Source organism: Acanthaster planci, linkage group LG17, assembly GCF_054643075.1.
Source record: "Acanthaster planci isolate LZ-2023a linkage group LG17, COTS_SCS, whole genome shotgun sequence".
Taxonomy (NCBI): domain Eukaryota; kingdom Metazoa; phylum Echinodermata; class Asteroidea; order Valvatida; family Acanthasteridae; genus Acanthaster; species Acanthaster planci.
Window position 1 is genome coordinate 11071239 of NC_141793.1, and position 16526 is coordinate 11087764.

A 16526-nucleotide genomic window follows, 5' to 3' on the forward strand; every position below is an offset into this window, starting at 1 on the left:
TTGACTATGTAACTCCGGCTGATTGGTGCCAAGACATGCAGTCATGCAAAGGCATGCAGTCGGCACCATCGCAGGATGCAGCTTACGAGTCCAAACGAGTTTGAACTATGCTGTGTGCACGTGTACATGGAGAAGCTGCGGAAATCAGAGGTTCAAGATTGTCAAATGCTATCGGTGTGGCTGCACGGAGTTGGGGACTTCACAAGCAAGTTGGACGAACCGGTGATTTGGCAACTACAATTCATCACCACGTTCACAACCTTGCTTACTCATCGAAATCCTTCGTTCACCGTATGAAGTTCTTTTGTTTGGAAATACACGCAGTTGGATTATCATCTGGAAAGTATTGATAGGTAAGTTCTAAACAATCTATCTGTTCTGTAAAGTTAATTAGACATGATCAGTTATCGTCATCGTTATTTTTTAATGTTTACTTTAATAAGAGGAGAGGTAAAATGAGGTGTAGCTGAAAGTAAATTGGCTAAATGCGAATTTTAAAAAGAAAAACAAACTAACACAAATAATTAAAATTATTTACAACTGGCTTATGACTATAAAAAAGTAAAAATGACGAAAAAATGATGAAAATAAAACGGAAAGAGTGACTGTATAAAAAATGAACAAGACATATTAAAAATTTAAAGTAACGAAAGAAGTGTTTCACTTTAAATAAAAATCTGGATATTGGATATTAAATTCGAAAACTTTAGAGAAGACATCGACCTGCAGAACGCCTAAAGCGCTGTAATGTCACAGCAGTGATTTCTGTGGTCTACCAAATCAATTTTGATTCACCAGTTTATGAATATAGTTTACTGCACATTCTTAAAGGTACAGTTAACTGTAATTTTTTAATTCTTAAGAACAATTGAAACTTTTTTGAATAGGGTGACGTCACAAGAATGGTTTAAGAAAAGAATAAAGAGACTCCATAGTTATCACGGAAGATTATTGATAGGACATTAGGGTTCGATGTGGAGTTTAATTGGCTAAGCTCTCCGGCAGCTGAACCCCTAAGAATAATAATTTATGAATTTGAAATACGAATTTTTGGCTCTTTCGATGTTCTCGACCAAGAGCAGTTAAATTGGAAGAATTGGCGCAAGATAAGTAAGAAATTAATCTAAATTGCAGTATTGAAGATGGGAGCTAGTATTTCACTGAGCTGAAGCCATAAGCATATTGCTTACCCAAACAGATTTCAGCATAATTTAAAACTGCAGTGTTGAATGTTGTCGGTTTAACTTAAAAAAATATATATATTAAGGATGGAAACAATTCTTTGAAATGGTACATGAAATAGATATCCTAGTGATTGTAAGCCGGCATATTTTCGTTGCTTCAGTTAAGAATTATTTTATAGGACATCACCTGCCCAGAAAAACCATCAGATGGAGCTTCGCAGCAAAGACCAAGTGAGCCAACTATGTACTCGTCAATGGCTCATCTTGTTTCGGTTCTACCAGAACTCGTGTAGCTCCTTGTCGATGAACATCTTGCCGTTGAATCGACTGGAGCCGGGTGGTAGCAGGGCGCAGTAGACCGGCGTAGAGGCGCCCTCATCGACTGTCCTTTCCCCCTCGTGGTTCGTCATGTCTGTGGCCACGTAGCCTGGGCAACACTGTGGCGAAAGAGATTAAACTGTGGCAACTTCACTTCACGTAATGCAGTTTTCTAGTACCGTCTACCGATACTGCACACGTTCTTTTTATCTTCACAACTGTTCTTTGCTATGTGCCTCAACACATATGCCAACTCTGCTTGTTACGTTGGCACAACCTCATCATTGTTTTGTTACACAACTTCTACAGTCAAAAATGCAGGCTACGTCTACGTTGTTTCCGCACGTTATTCTACTGTGAAATTGATATTTTATAGACGCAGAGCCTTCTGGGAAACAAAAGATCGATTGTGCCCACTAAATCACGTGACCTATAGTGGGTATTACATATCGACAAACACGGCATCCACCAAAAGCAAAGTGTTTCGTAGGTATACCATTTATCAAAAATAAAGCCGACGGTTGGTACTGTACTCACACTACTGGTGTGATGGGTACTATCTGCCCTGAGCTGAAGTGCATCCTTACCAGCGAAAAAAAAACAGAGGGTACTAATTTTTCCAACCGGGTTCTTGTAAAGCGTTCGGAGTGCACGCGAAGACCATATACCCCAGACTAAATTCATTGCGCGTACTCAGCGTGCTCGGCGTCAAACGCGCATAAATGTGAGCACCTGTGCGGTGAGTATGTACCAAACGGCTGTCAATTCAAACTCAAAACACGCCCTCTTTTGTAAACACACGTTGCTATGGGGTTGATACCCACTTTAGGTCACGTGATTTAGCGGGTGCAATAAAAGATCGGTCCATTAACGCGCACGTCTGCCCACGAAGGTCGTGACTACGTCTACAGAGTACCGAAGTAATTGTTGTTTATAAGGCATTAGAGCGAGAACAGCGCGCGAACCAACACGCGCGTACTCCATTAATTTTGTTCACACTTTCTGGTTCACAATGACGTCACCCTTCGGTACTCTATACAAGCACACACTCACACCATGTTGCAGTTCCACCACCACACGGTGCAAGCAGGAGTGGTTTTAAGTTGTAACATCGCCACTCTTAATTTGAACCAGTCTGGCACACATCAATAAGCTTCAAGAAACGCACGTTTACGAGGCGGGGCCTATTGGCGTCGCATTATGCCTTTATACACGATGCTTCAAAATTATGTAGGTTTTTTAATACCAGAGGCGCGGTTGCCCTACGTTTTCAGGTAGGTAAGTTATCCTGAACGCTTCAGGTTTGCCATTGTTTAAATTTTAGAGCACTTAGCTATCATACGTGTGCATCAATATTCCGTCATGCACCCTTGGTAAAATTTCCACCCAAAAAGACTGTACTTCCCTTTATGTTGGCCTATATTCTTTGGACAGATACCATGGATAACGGCATGTCATTTCGACACCGCAGAATTTCCAGGATTATATCATAATACTTATAGATCCAGATGTAGTCGGAAAACATATTAAAACGCGTTTATAGTGTGATTCCACCTACACATGTCATGAGAACATCCTCCTTTGTCTTATCCCTGGCGATGTCAGCAGCTTGGACTCGGGTAAGTGCAGTGACCCCCATCTTGGATACTCCGTAGGCGAATTCAGGCCAGCCGTTCCCAGCATGATTGCCGGCTTTGGCAAGACTAGTGACAGTTGGAAAAATCAATGGTGCACGTGACATCCACTGACAAACAGTGTTTAATGGCCTCTGACCATCAATGACGTCATGTTGTAGGCCAACTGAGTATAATTATGCAGTGATTTGCAAGAGGGCACGAGCTAATTGGTGGTAACTCTTAAATATGTAATAATGCTGATAATGCCGAACTTGAGATTCGCTACTTTTTAAAACAAACTATCTACAGAAGTCATTGTCAAAGTAACCGTTTATTTCAAGTTAACAATTTGCGTTACAAACCAGGATAAAATTAAAATAAATTTTGTCCACAAAATATTCACGGTATGACGAAATCAGGAAATCGACAAGAGGAATTTTTGAAAATCTCCCCCAACGTGTCATGTACATGTATTTGTTTGTTGTTTTAAAATAGTTTACTGTATAATCCTTCCTCTTGGGATCTATTTCCAACAGAAATGAACTTTGACTTGCTTCAACCTACGTCACAAATTCCTGCATGAGCTGCTCCACGTCCTGCTCCGTTTTGACTCCTTGGAAACGACCTTGCAGTTCCTTGCTCATTTTGTCGTATGTCCATTCCCCGCATATACTGACCAAGTTGACAATTCTGAGGGCACAACGGTAAATGCAGTTTCATTTTGTGATTTGTTAAAATCAAAATTTAAGAAAAGAAGTGATCTGTGAAAAATCCCCCGCAACGTAATGAAAATGTTGCAATTTTGGAAGGGATCACTTGAAATCTGGCCTAGAGACATTTCGTCATGGAATCTTCATTGCCCACAATACTTTTGTGGAAAGAGCTCAATGGGAGATTTTTGAAACGCTTGATGACTGTAAACCATAAATCTAATACTGGTTGATCCCACGTGACGGACCCGTCTTTGTTTGGGTTATTGTTTTTTAATCACCCAGTGGGCAATTTGGAGCCCGACCAGGGCATAGTCGCACTGTTTGTTTTCAATAGCTGAATTTCAATCTATCAGCTTGGAGGGAACCAGTCCCACGAAAAGAATTGCAACATAACACTGACCATGGACGCAGTCAACGTTACAAATGTTAATTAGTTGATGATCATATTTTATAAAATAGTTCATCCAGGGCCCGTTTGAGTGTTACTGGTATGGGCATGCGCAATATTGAAAGCAGTTGATCAGTCTCCGGTTGGTAAGTGTGACGTCACTTCAGTTTAAACCACGCCCACTGCACACCTGCACTGCTCATGGGGTTACATGCTTTGATCGCTGTTTACGTGGAACCATGGAACCGGAAGTTAACGCGCAACTTCAGCGATTGTCCAATGAGAGCCTGCGAATCGTGGCGCGTCCGCCATCGTAACGAAGTCACTTACGAACCGGATACTGGAACAAGACGCCAGTGGCGTTTTGGGTCTATGGAGTGAAATGGACTTTTCCTAAAATGACTATCCTTCCGTTTCCCACCTGTATGGTCAGGTGGCAGTACCACCTTCAAAACACTGGCGCTTTCATTTCCTCTGACAGAAACAATGGCATAATGTTTCGCCGGGGCTGGCCCGTAATGTTTAGTTGATCGGTCACGTGGGACCAGTGTGATTTTTGCTGCAAGGCTTGTGCTGAAGTCTCTCTTACGAAAGCCCAGCCTCTCTTTGGTATTCGTTGTCAACCCCATGTTCCAAACCCCTACCCAAAAAAATGTCTCCCTTCAGTGCCTCATTTAACTCAACTATTTTACCTTCCCTGAGCACGTATCAGCGGAATGAGAGCTCTATTGATTTTCAAGACAGCAGTGAAATTGGTTGCCATGGTAATAGATGCTTTCTCTCCAAATGGTGGGGATGAAGCGTCCTGTAGAATATGACAAGTATTAAAGCATACACGAGAGTATATGCATAGGAATTCTTGGAGACGATTTAACTGCTGTCGAAACCAAGGGGAAAAGCATTGTGTGGTATAGATTCAGGATTCCGTGCACGTATGTAAAGGGGGCTGTGCTCAAGCAACCTCGTTCCCACGTTATTTAGCAGAGTACCCCCACAGTTACCCGCTCTATAAAAGCTACGTCGAGAACAACCAAAGCGATGCCAAAAATGTGTACATTTTCAAATGCCAAGGAAATTGGGCATATCTTGAAAAGTTAGAAATTGCTCGATACCGTCACCTTGACGTCATCCTCACTTTTATCCACCACACTTCCCGTCTTTCAAAGTGCAATCTTTGACGAAATGGGAAAAGGTCAAGAGAAATTGTTTCCATAGATTTTAAAAATAAATAAAGAATAAATTGATGCCGCTGTTTTGATAATTAACATAACAGACACATGACACCTTCCAGATTGACATGTGCAGGACTGGGGGACACATCAGTCATGTTATTATTCGAAAGCTGGTCGAGGATTCCTCGATCAGCCCACGGTGATAAATAGTTACCAAAGTAGCTGTAGAGTCCGTAGAAGATGGCTCCTTTTCACAGTCTAAACTCAGCGTCATCTGTCCTTCACAGATGGTAACCGTCACTTCCTGTATAAAAACCAGCGGGTATAATACCGTTGTCTTCAAATGGGCACCCTCGACGCGAACACGTCTATAACCCGTTCAACAAAAGAGCTAGAGAAGGTTAAATGAGTGATATTCTTGACGATTCGATAAGGATGGCTGTGGGTGTGTGGATAATATTTGTATTGGGTGTGATGGTGCATCTGATGACACGATATCCACTGCTGTCAATAAACGAACCTTTTACGCAGAAATTCCATCTTTCGGAATGGGGCCAAAATGTATTACAGTATAGAGTTTTTGTGTGGCAGCCATCTTGTAGGGCAGTTCTTTCGTTCCACAGGGAAACCTCCACTGTGCGTATCCTGTGGAACCAAAGCAGTGGCCTGCAAGGTGGCAGCCATGCAAACCCTCTATTACTTGAATAATGTGACAGCTTCAGCGTCCTTAAGTGGAGTCATGGGCACAAAAGGAGGTTAAAAAAGAAAATTCGGTCTAGCTGTGGGTAAGGAAACCGAGGATTAGAGTTGAGGCTGTTCGATACCCAGCGAGAATCTCATTTACGTTTTCCTTCCATTTCAGGCTCTATCAGTTTTGCAAGGCTTTGGTTCTTGATGCTCAAATTTGCAGCCTTGAAGTTTGTTTTATTTTAGGACAGAGTCTCACGTCAACGCGCTCCCGATCGGGTAATATCATAATATACTTTGGCCCTGTTCCGAACGGGGGCATTTCTATGTAAAAACCTCGTTTATTAAAAACGGCGGTCAGGTCGTTCGCTCGAGTAGATGGTGAACAGTGAGGGTGGAGTGCAGTGACTGATTGGTGTTCAGTGTCAGTGATCACCTTGTAACGCTAATGCGTAATGCATCGGATTTTATCTTTTGCTCTCTTGATTTGGGACCGTTGGCGTCATGGAAGTAAATAGGTCGGAGCGGAAAATGTCTAGATGTAATGTAGATGGTATAATGATGAAGTGACACTAGTGGAAAAAAGGCCAGAACTGAACTCAACTTTGGAAATTCCTCTGCAGCTTTTTAAGAACAGAGTTCAATTTAGATTGAGTTACTTGCACCTGTTTGGAAATGTTTTGAGATGATAACTGTTTTTCCCACATGAGTTGGGACATAGATAGGACTTGTTGTTTTCTTTGTTGGTCGCACTGCAAAAATTTGAATTACTTTGAAGGCGATTCCAGCATTGTTAACCAGTATGTCCAAGCCTCCGTGCGTCTTCTGTAGGAAATCCCTCAGCTTGCTCACGCTGGCCGGATCGGTAACGTCCAGCTGGTGAAACTTAGGCTGCAGCCCCACCCGATTGAGTCTGGCCACGGCCTCCCTCCCCCTCTCCTCATTCCTGGCAGTCAGGTAGACGATTCCATTGTCCAGCTGCTTGCACAGCGCCCTCACAATAGCAAATCCAATACCCTTGTTCCCTCCTGATACCTGTAACCATAGTAACATGAAGTAAACTTTTCTGGGCAAAGCCATCCTTATATTGCTTATTAAATACATAGGGCCTATCTACATGTCAGGATATACCAGTGCGGCTTGAAAGTTTTTTCCTAGAGGGTGTTTATCGATTTCTTTGCTTCAAAAAGTGACAATCTACTTTTAGTGTGGGGCAGCCAAGAAAGGTTGATGGAAACATCAACATTATACATTCAGCGAACTGAGCTTCCGATTAATTACAAATTAAAGACTTTTCATGAAAATCTACTCTGCAGTGAGCAACTTTTGTTTATGAACAGACTGAAATAATAACATAAGGAAGCACTTTCCTTTCCAGACAGTGTACAAAATTTGCCAGTTGGTAATGACCAGGCTTGTAACCAAGTCATATTTCCTAAGTCAAATCTCAGGTCATATTTTCCCAAGTTAAGTTGAAAGTCAAATTTTTCCAAGTCATGTCTCAAGTAAAAAATACCGACTCGAGTCTGAGTCACCGACTCGAATCAGAAACACTGGTACTGACACTCATCTCGAGCTCAAAAATACAGTTAGGAACAAGGCCTAAAATCATCCAGGAATAGCTGCTAGATTTTTTCACTGAATTAAGACGTGGAAATGACTAGAATCTTACCACTGCAACACGCTGAGCCTTGGACATGGCTGATTTCACCACAGACTCGTTTGATGCCAAGAGCAGTGATCCTGCCTGTTGGCAACGGTTGAAATGCACAGCGACGGTGTGTAAACGGGTCGGTTACGTTTTGAACGCCACAGGATCGCTCTCAAAATAAAAGGATCCAAAGAAAATCAAGCGGTCCTCTCACGATAGCCGGGGGTGTTCAAATGGTTGATCTCTACCCAAACATCTCAAAGGTCAAGGATGACAACAAGCTATGACTCGATTGCTCAATGTGTAACACTGACAAATACCGTGCGCCTATTGACCAAGATATGATAGGGAATAATGCTTACGCCCCTAAAGGCATAAACTGATTGGTTATTTTTCTAAAAAGCACAGCTGGACCTATTAATTGATAACTAAAAATTTATCATCAAACGGGAGATAAAAACATAATATTCAATAAATGGATGAATACTACTCGGTCCCATATACACGTTGCAATACTCGTACTCACCAAACTGATGCAAGCCTAGTTTCGATCAGACGTAATACAAGACGCCTTAGTGCGATGGGATCTGCCGCCCGTGATCACTGTTCAGATCTTTTGAAGTTTGAGCCACTGACACGTCGTTGGATCAGTAACCGCTGGTCTCGATCTCAGTGCTGCTCCCGGTCTCGGTATTTTTTACTGGTCTACGGTGTAGACCCGAGTTTGTCGAGACCAGCAATGAGTGTTGTGTATAATGCTCGATTAGATTATCTGCGTTCGGCGTCGTCACTGTTGCGATCAGACGAGCGAGTTGCTTGTACACTGCCGTACAAGGGTCAACATTATTTTATTCCACACGCTGTAGATATGCACATAGAAATGATCTACAACAAAGTTGTGGATAATTGACACAAACAGATTCGGTTAGTTTTTATAAACGTGCAGATCATGTTTAAACCAAGCGGGTTTTTTTTAACGGTTACAGAGATATTCGTTAGTGCATGACACGCGTTGCTATGCCACCAGTTCCGTTGTAAAGACAGCGGCTAAACAACATGTGGAAGCATTTCGAGCGGTGAAGACATTAAGAAATGAGTTAAACTCTCTTAGAATGGATCTGATTACTTTCTGCACCTTAAGACATGGGGGAAGCTAATCTGGCCTCGATAAAAGAATTAAGCCACAAGCCATTTTGGCATGTATTTTATACTACATTCTATGTACCATTTCGACAGAGTTCTTGATCTCGGTACGGTCTCGGGCCGTCTTGGTCCCAGTCTCGGAACACCACACAGGTCGCAGTGTTGGTCTCAAGTCTGGTCTCCCTAATACAATTACCCTGCTGTACTACAGAATGCAAAAGAAGTGATTGGACTACGTGTATTCGCATTAAAACCATGGCAGGTGGTTTATTGGCCTTGTGAACTATCTTTCAATGCGACCGACATACATACATTCACAATGTGCAACATAAAAACTGCATGTAGCAATCAACGTAGAAATTCCAAGTCATCGCGTGCAACATAAAGAAACTGCGTGTCAAAACACTCAACACAAATGGTGCAGGTCAAAACACGAAACATAAAAACTGCATGTCACCACATGCAATAAATTTCCAAAACAGAAAGGCTGCAGATCACAGCTTGCTACTCAAGGAAAACCTAAGTCAAGATTTGCAGCATAAAAAGTCGAATTCGTAGGGGGGGGGTAGCGCTCCCTTCCCCTCCCCCTCATAACTTTCCGATGATTTTTTATTCTGTTTACTTAATGCAAAAATCCCCAGGGAGAAATGAAGGATTTTGGTATCTAAAAATTGCATTTAACTATACGGTACATTAAATTTCTGGCTATACGAGAGATTACTGATCACTAGAGCAAAGTACATTACAGGCATACACCTGCACGTCTGTTTGGGAATATATGTGTCAATACTTCATGTGAATATCTGTATTATGTATTAAAGCCTTTCGATTTTACTTTCATGCAGTTTCCAGAAATCTCAAGTTTTCTTTTTTACTGGTGGCAAAGAACTTTTGTCGATTTTCACATGGAAAGTAGTAGTCGTGTACTTGTACTCGTATATACTCTTAAAGTTACTCGTACTGTACTCCAGCTAGTACGGAAATAATTCATGAATAATTATTGTACTCATATTCTGGGTTAAGTAGTCGAACTCGTATACCAAGTACTTTTACGTATTCAGTACTAATGGCACGGACGTATATAAAAAAAAAACGGCTCGGAAAAATGGCTGCGGGTTGATTCAATGACTCTATAAGCTGATTAAGGGCACTGCGAGTCCAGATTTTATTATACACGTCCGTGACTAATGGGAGACTTTGAGACGGTGGTGGCAGCAGACATACCCATTCTATTTGCACGTAGAGTTCATGTAGTTCTACTTATAATCTCTGTTTTTGTATAGTATTGCGCGTGTTGAGAACTACGCACGCATGCTCAGATTAACGCGCGCATGCTCAGAATTGTTAAAAAGGACCCGTGTGTTTAGTTGCCTCCGAGCGCCTCAAAGTCTCCGATTGAAATCTAATCGATTACAAAACTGGGTAGAGCTGAGGCTACTAGGACAGGACACACAAGTGCTACAATGGGTATAAAGGTAATTACGCTGCATGTTCAACAAGCATTTTCTATACTTGGGTGCTTCATAAATATCATCTTAGTTTTTCAAACATGCTACAATCACAGCTTATACGCTCTATAAGATTAGAGTCGGCAAATTAACAATGAAACCGAAACGAAGTGCTGAGTGGAGTTGGAAGTTTGCCATCCTGGAATGATTGTAATTGTAGTCTGATTTCCCCACCTGAAACGTGATTTCCACCCTTCTTTTCCCTTCCTTTTCTGTTCTTGCCGACGGCTCGACAATTTGGCATCAATACCGACTCATGAGGGGTACGTCATTAAACCACACCACCCTTGAACGATGCCGTGGAGACTTGATGCTTAAATTTAAGGCTGTTTAAAAGAAAAACCAGGACGCCTGAGTAAAATGTTGTGTTTTTGATACACATGCATGTACTTTGATAAAGATAGAAGTATGTATTTGATAAAGGTTTAACTCTGCATACGAAACAAATATACACTGTCTGTATATATGTACTTTTAGGTTTCGTTTTAGTTTTCAGAACGTGCTACTGTCAATGCTTGTACTTTCGTTGCATGCCTTTTTTGAGATTGAACTTGCGAAGTTCCCCAGAAAATATCTCTTTTCAAGACAAATTTCTAGGCAATTTCGTTTTATTAAAACCGAACCAGAGCACAGGATATGTACATGCACAGAAGTGGGACCGAAGACTATTGTAAGTGCCGCGGGCTGGCCCTCTGCGGCTTCGTAAATTCAAAGATAATTAATGGAGGATATGCTGCACTGCGTGTTCCGTTTGGTAGGACAAGCCGAACGTGAGGATTAGTAACCATTACGGTAGCGACGCCTCGCTCCTGCACAAGGCAATCGTATGTACGCGCGCGTTCAATACCTTTTTTAACGAAATGGGGCTTAGAGTTGCGCAACTGCATGCCCTCCCAGAGTCTGACAACACCCTTTGTGTGAGTTATGTGCTGTCGTTTTGTCTTCCTGTTGGTTCTTCTTTCTTTTTAAGTACGAGTGTGTTTAGAAGTGTGTCTAAACTCTAACCGTTAATTGTTTTGACTGTGTATGCTCAAACAATAACACGGTATGAGCCTCGAGCTGGACTAAAAGAGGGCGTATTTTCTTAGCAACGGAGGCTCTTTGGCCGTGTCCGAATTACTTTGCTACGGCTTGACACTACACACGATTCTACGCGAACTGGTCGCAGCCACTACCATAGACTCGTGCGTAATTTCAGGCCACAGCCAAGTAATTCGGAGTCGCAACTGAACTTCGCTGGTTCACGAACGACTGTAAAATCAGCGCGTTGCGGTGACATCGCTACCAACAAAATGAACACTCCCGATCAATATGGCTCTTTTCGACCAATGAGGCGGTGCATCTGCTCGAGGAAGGTACATCATGACAGCAATGATATGTGCCGTTTTGCCAATTCAAGATTAGGAAAGGTCATGTTAGGCGTATTTGACTGCAATTCACGCCTTGCGACAGCAAGCCACGACAGCTTTGAGTGCATTAGACGGCTCTTCGATCTGTGAGCACCGGCATCTCATCATACGGCGCAAAACCTTCTTGAACTGTGGATGTTTGGCGGCGTATACGATCGGGTTGACGCAGCTGTTGAAGGTAAAGACCACGCCCAAAAACAGAAGGCATCGGTCGGTGTCGGGGATGAAAAGCGCCACGCAGTACGGAGTGATACAGAGGAAGAAGGCACAGACTGCCATGAAGAGATTCTTGGTGATTTCGAGCTGCTGGCGGTAGACACGGTCGCTTTGAGCTGTCTTCAAGGCATCACTGCTGTCAGACACCACGAAGCTAGAACTGCCCGTGGTAGCACAAACCGGGCCGGTGTAGCTGCTCGCAACTCGCATGGATCTCTGGGCCTGGAAGTGGCGGCGAACGTGCAAGAAGATCATGGTGTAGCAAGTGACAATGGTGATGAAAGGGATGGGATACCCGACGGAGGTTTGGATCCTCTTGAAGGTTTTGGCCTTCGGATGGGTATCCAGGTCACTGCAGGTGTGATGCTGCTCGTCGTAGCCGAACCCTCCAATGCCGAAGATCGGTGGAACGATCATCGTTGCAAAGGCAACAAACCAGATGGCTACCACGATGATGACTACATTGCGCTTGGTGTAGAGACTACGGTAAAGAGTCATCGGGCGCTTGATGAGGATCAGTCTGTTCAGGGCGATAGAGGCCAAGTTGTAGAGACTAGCACAAGAGCTGACAAAAAGTAGTAGGCCAGCTAAGTAGCAGGGAGTCTCGGTGGACCACGGCCAAGTGTTTCCTGGACTGAGCAGTCCAACAGCGCTCATGGGTAATGCCAGGCCTGTCAGAAGATCAGCCACGCTGAGACTGACCACGAAGACATTGGTGGATGTCCGCAGCTTCTTACTGCACACCACGGCCAGGATGACCATGGTGTTACCTGTGACGTTGAACACCGCGATCAGGAGCCAGACTACAGCGACAACGACTCTCTCGGGGTAGGTCTGCAGAGAGTGACTAACCGTTGTCGTTATGTTTTCCATCCAGAAAACAGCGGTTGAGTTGTTGGAGACATCGGTCGTAGAAGAATTAGCAGAAAAGGCCGTTGTGGTATTGCCAGACAAAGCCATCACTGCAGCGCTGGTGTCCATTTTGCTCTCGACGTCAAGGTTGTTGACATACAGTGCAAACCTGTAAAATAAACATTAATTTTGGATGAAAACAAACAGTGATTCGATACGGTAATAGTGTTGCACGACAAATCAACAACAGCAATGGCAGAAGAGAAATTATCATTGTCAAATAAGTCGTTCGTTAGGTGCGGAAGTCTGCTTGTCCTGTTGTGCCTGGTAAAAATGTTCTCTTCTCAAATATCTGTCCATTTTCAATTGCTTTGTGTAGTCCAAAAGAAAAACTATATCTTTCCGGCAACTTCATGTAAAATAAATTGAGGGTGGTGGGTTGAATAAAAAATGGTTGCCACATTAAGCAATTAAAATTTGTTTTGATTGAAAGAAATCTTTTGAGGAAAGATAGTAGTGTTGATGGTGATTAAAATACCAATCCCAAGGGAAAGTGGGTAATAAAATAAAACAGATACAATAAAATCGGGACTGGAGGTTAAATTTGTCCATTCGCACGACCTTTTACCGATAACGGGTTAGCAGAGACTGAAGTTTTTCCCGCTGGGCCTTCTCACAATCGAAATCAAAACAAGTTCAGAATGCCGTGTTTGACCAAATGATACCAAGTTTCCTTCTCACTATGGTTCATTCTTCGCACACACGGGTGCGGTTAAACGCACCGCTCATGTTACCGTACCGTTGGTCGTCAATCGGGACAGAGAAAATAACCAATATTCGTGTTGAATTTAAACAAACTGGCGGCGAAAGATCAGACCTACTTAAATCAGAGCTTTAAAGATGCCTGCCGTTGTCAATATCACTGGGGCACTATCATCGACGTGGGCCTTCACTTGAACGCACCATTATTTTATTCCCGCCCAATCGGTGTCATATTTTGTGTAGAAAAAAGCTAGCTATATGATCGCAATTTCAGAAATAGTTCCGGTGAGGGAAATAATAGGATTCACCCAATGGCTTTTTTGGCCTTCCACCGTCTTCCTTCGTTTTGTTCCCTTCATCCACCACCAATATCCCGCGCTCTTTCTTTTCACCTGCCCAAAGTCTCACAATCTTTTACCTCGTCCACTTCACTGTGTGCAATGACCCTGTGACCCCTGGCAGCCTGCCCAAATACATGTACACAGTTATTTTTAGACCTTGCCCAGACGGGTGAGCGCCGCCATATGCACATATGTATATTTATACACACACAAAAAGCAATTCCCCTACATTTTGTAAGGATTGTGATACCGATAAATACCTCCCTCAAGAGTTGAATGCGATGTCACATGACAAGCTATAGCGCGTCTTGAGGACCAGCCGATTGTATTCGGTTGTCACACAACGCGTCGATCCTCCTTTGGCATATGTGCTGTTGATTAATTGGTTTTGTCGAGGCAAAAGAGGAAATCGTTGAGTTGTGATTGGGTAAATGAAGCACGCGCTAGGTCATTACTCTCCAAGGAGATGGCTGGGAGTTATTGATTAAAAACCTAAAGCTGAAGCAAAACATTTCGTCGTTTAGTCAAAAGGAAACAGTTTTTGAGAATGCGGAACATCATAATGTCTTCCGAATCAAGGTCAGCTTTTTATCCATCTCTTTTGAGCTAATAAACTAAAATTAGGATAACTGGCTGAATACAGGCTGGAGAATCTTCAGACGAATGACGCTATTCCTGGGTGTGTGTGATACGATTAACGTTGAATTTCATGATTTTACTGCTTTATTGACACCTCCACTGCAAAGATCGAAATTTCTAAAGAAAAGATCCCGATTGGGTCAATCAAATATGAATTCACCCCAAATGCATGCAGAGTATTTGTCTGAAATCACTCGCTCGATTTGTTGCTGTTGTTTTTGTTGTTATTTATTGTTGTTGTTGTTGTTGTTGTTGTTGTTGTTGTTGTTGTTGTTGTTGTTGTTGTTGTTGCTGTTGTTGCTGTTGTTGTTGTTGTTGTTGTTGTTGTTGTTGCTGTTGTTGTTGTTGTTGTTGTTTTTGTTGCTGGTGTTGCTGTTGTTGTTGTTGTTGTTGTTGTTGGTGTGGGTGTTGTTGTTGTTGTTGGTGGTGTTGTGGGTGTTGTTGTTGTTGTTTTTGTTGCTGGTGTTGCTGTTGTTGTTGTTGTTTGTTGTTGTTGTCGTTGTTGTTGTTGTTGTTGTTGTTGTTGTTGTTGTTGTTGTTGTTGTTGTTGTTGTTGTTGTTGTTGTTGTTGTTGTTGTTGTTGAGGTCCCTCGTGTCATCAGACACAGGCCGAGGTGTGTGACTTTCTTATTTTAAGTACATGTAACACGTCCTTTTTCTAAACGGCCATTGTGTGATTTTTTTACTTTTAAACGATCTAACATCTCATAAGCCCCTCGTATGATTCGCAGATCCAATGAGAGAAGGGCAATATACGGGAATATTTTTACTCTCAACAACACGCTCCAAATGCCGACGTTTTGAAGCTAAACAAAATATTCTGCTTCGCTGTCCAAAGGAACCCTTTTGTAATCTGAAAAGCGTGTGACCTGATTTACGTTTTCTCATGACTTTTGGTCGAGATTTCTTTAAAGTGAAGCTGCAATAAATGTTTCTTTGACACAACTTTGCTGCATCTTTGTACGTTTCTTCAATGCATGAAAATTCTTCCGCACTCCTAATAGGTTAAACGCGATGAAAAGTGCACACTTTTAAACAATCAAAATTATCAACGTTTTCCCTGACAATTGAGGGCGCTGTTGCAGTGAAGTCATCTAGGGAAGACAAGGCTCAGTGCATATGTATTTCTGTTCAAAATTGCGAACCCAGAATTTACTAACTGATAACATTTCTGAGAGAGGGATTTATGTTTCTTATTGCTATGCACATAAACAACAATGGATCAGTTAAGAACAGAAAACGTAGTCCAGTAAAATCTACAAAAACGCAGAATTTTTTTGTGTACAAACCAATGTAACATTGAGGCTTAATTCTTCCCAGGATGACATCGCAGTTTTGCTCATGAACACGGAAATACTCATTGGCATAAAAACCAAAAAGGCATTTAAATATCTGTTCAAATGGTGAAACCAAAGTTTAAACTAAGGTTTACAAAGGTAGATTTTACAGGTTTGTAGTAAAAAAAACTGATTGCAGCTACCCTTTAAAGTATGATGTTCATGTACTTCCTTCTGATGAAATGGTTAAACTTACCACAGATTTTAATGATGCTCGGCGTGTTCGGTCTGCCTCTGTGGCTACCAATTCGCCAGGAAGTGCTACCAGTCCGATTTGTCGGCACAGCAGGGACTTGCATCGGTTGGTCACTGCTTTTGTGTGTCGTATTGAGCCATGTGTCGATTGAACAGCCTATCCACCGTGGCTTATTGGTAGCCTTCCGCCAAGTGCCGACTGAACATTCTGTCCAATCAGCCTGCTGCTAAAATAGATTTGCTATTGTATGTACGCTGTGGTTGGGTGATTTCGAATGAACCTTTTGGATGTTCTATTTCCATTGTGGCGTTGGATGACAAACAAGCCATGCATATGGGTTTTATGTTTAATGCTGTAGAGGAAACGAAATGCTCTTTAACATGAGACATATATA

General features: G+C 42.4%; 3 protein-coding genes across 8 annotated transcripts in view; 1 reads left to right on the plus strand and 2 right to left on the minus strand.

Annotated features, from left to right (window-relative positions):
* Positions 1 to 16526, plus strand: part of LOC110973485 (carbonyl reductase [NADPH] 1-like) — a 28474-nt gene continuing 11948 nt past the window's right edge. For 2 of the 4 annotated variants that reach the window (XM_087148246.1, XM_087148248.1), the window contains exon 1: positions 8 to 353. The gene's annotated coding sequence lies outside the window, so the exon portion shown is untranslated. Of the gene's footprint in view, positions 354 to 16526 lie in introns of all 4 variants that reach the window. The other 2 variants (XM_087148249.1, XM_087148250.1) reach the window with 2 other exon arrangements.
* LOC110973483 (carbonyl reductase [NADPH] 3-like) lies at positions 417 to 8608 on the minus strand. Of its 3 annotated transcripts, none has more exons than XM_022224340.2 (8): positions 8256 to 8607; positions 7751 to 7825; positions 6850 to 7113; positions 5606 to 5695; positions 4912 to 5024; positions 3683 to 3808; positions 3061 to 3205; positions 417 to 1621 (listed from the first exon to the last, which is right to left on the minus strand). In XM_022224340.2, the coding sequence occupies exons 2-8, from the start codon at positions 7775 to 7777 to the stop codon at positions 1460 to 1462; spliced, it is 927 nt and encodes a 308-aa protein (XP_022080032.2). In that variant the 5' UTR covers positions 7778 to 7825; positions 8256 to 8607; the 3' UTR covers positions 417 to 1459. The 3 variants fall into 3 exon arrangements, with proteins under 3 accessions (XP_022080032.2, XP_022080031.2, XP_087004371.1); XM_022224339.2 differs by having other exon boundaries at positions 7751 to 7900; XM_087148245.1 differs by lacking the exon at positions 5606 to 5695 and having other exon boundaries at positions 7751 to 7900; positions 8256 to 8608.
* Positions 9114 to 16512, minus strand: LOC110973482 (melatonin receptor type 1B-B-like). Its single transcript, XM_022224338.2, has 2 exons — positions 16133 to 16512; positions 9114 to 13026 (listed from the first exon to the last, which is right to left on the minus strand). Exon 2 carries the CDS (start codon positions 12984 to 12986, stop codon positions 11817 to 11819), a length of 1170 nt encoding a protein of 389 aa, XP_022080030.1. The 5' UTR covers positions 12987 to 13026; positions 16133 to 16512; the 3' UTR covers positions 9114 to 11816.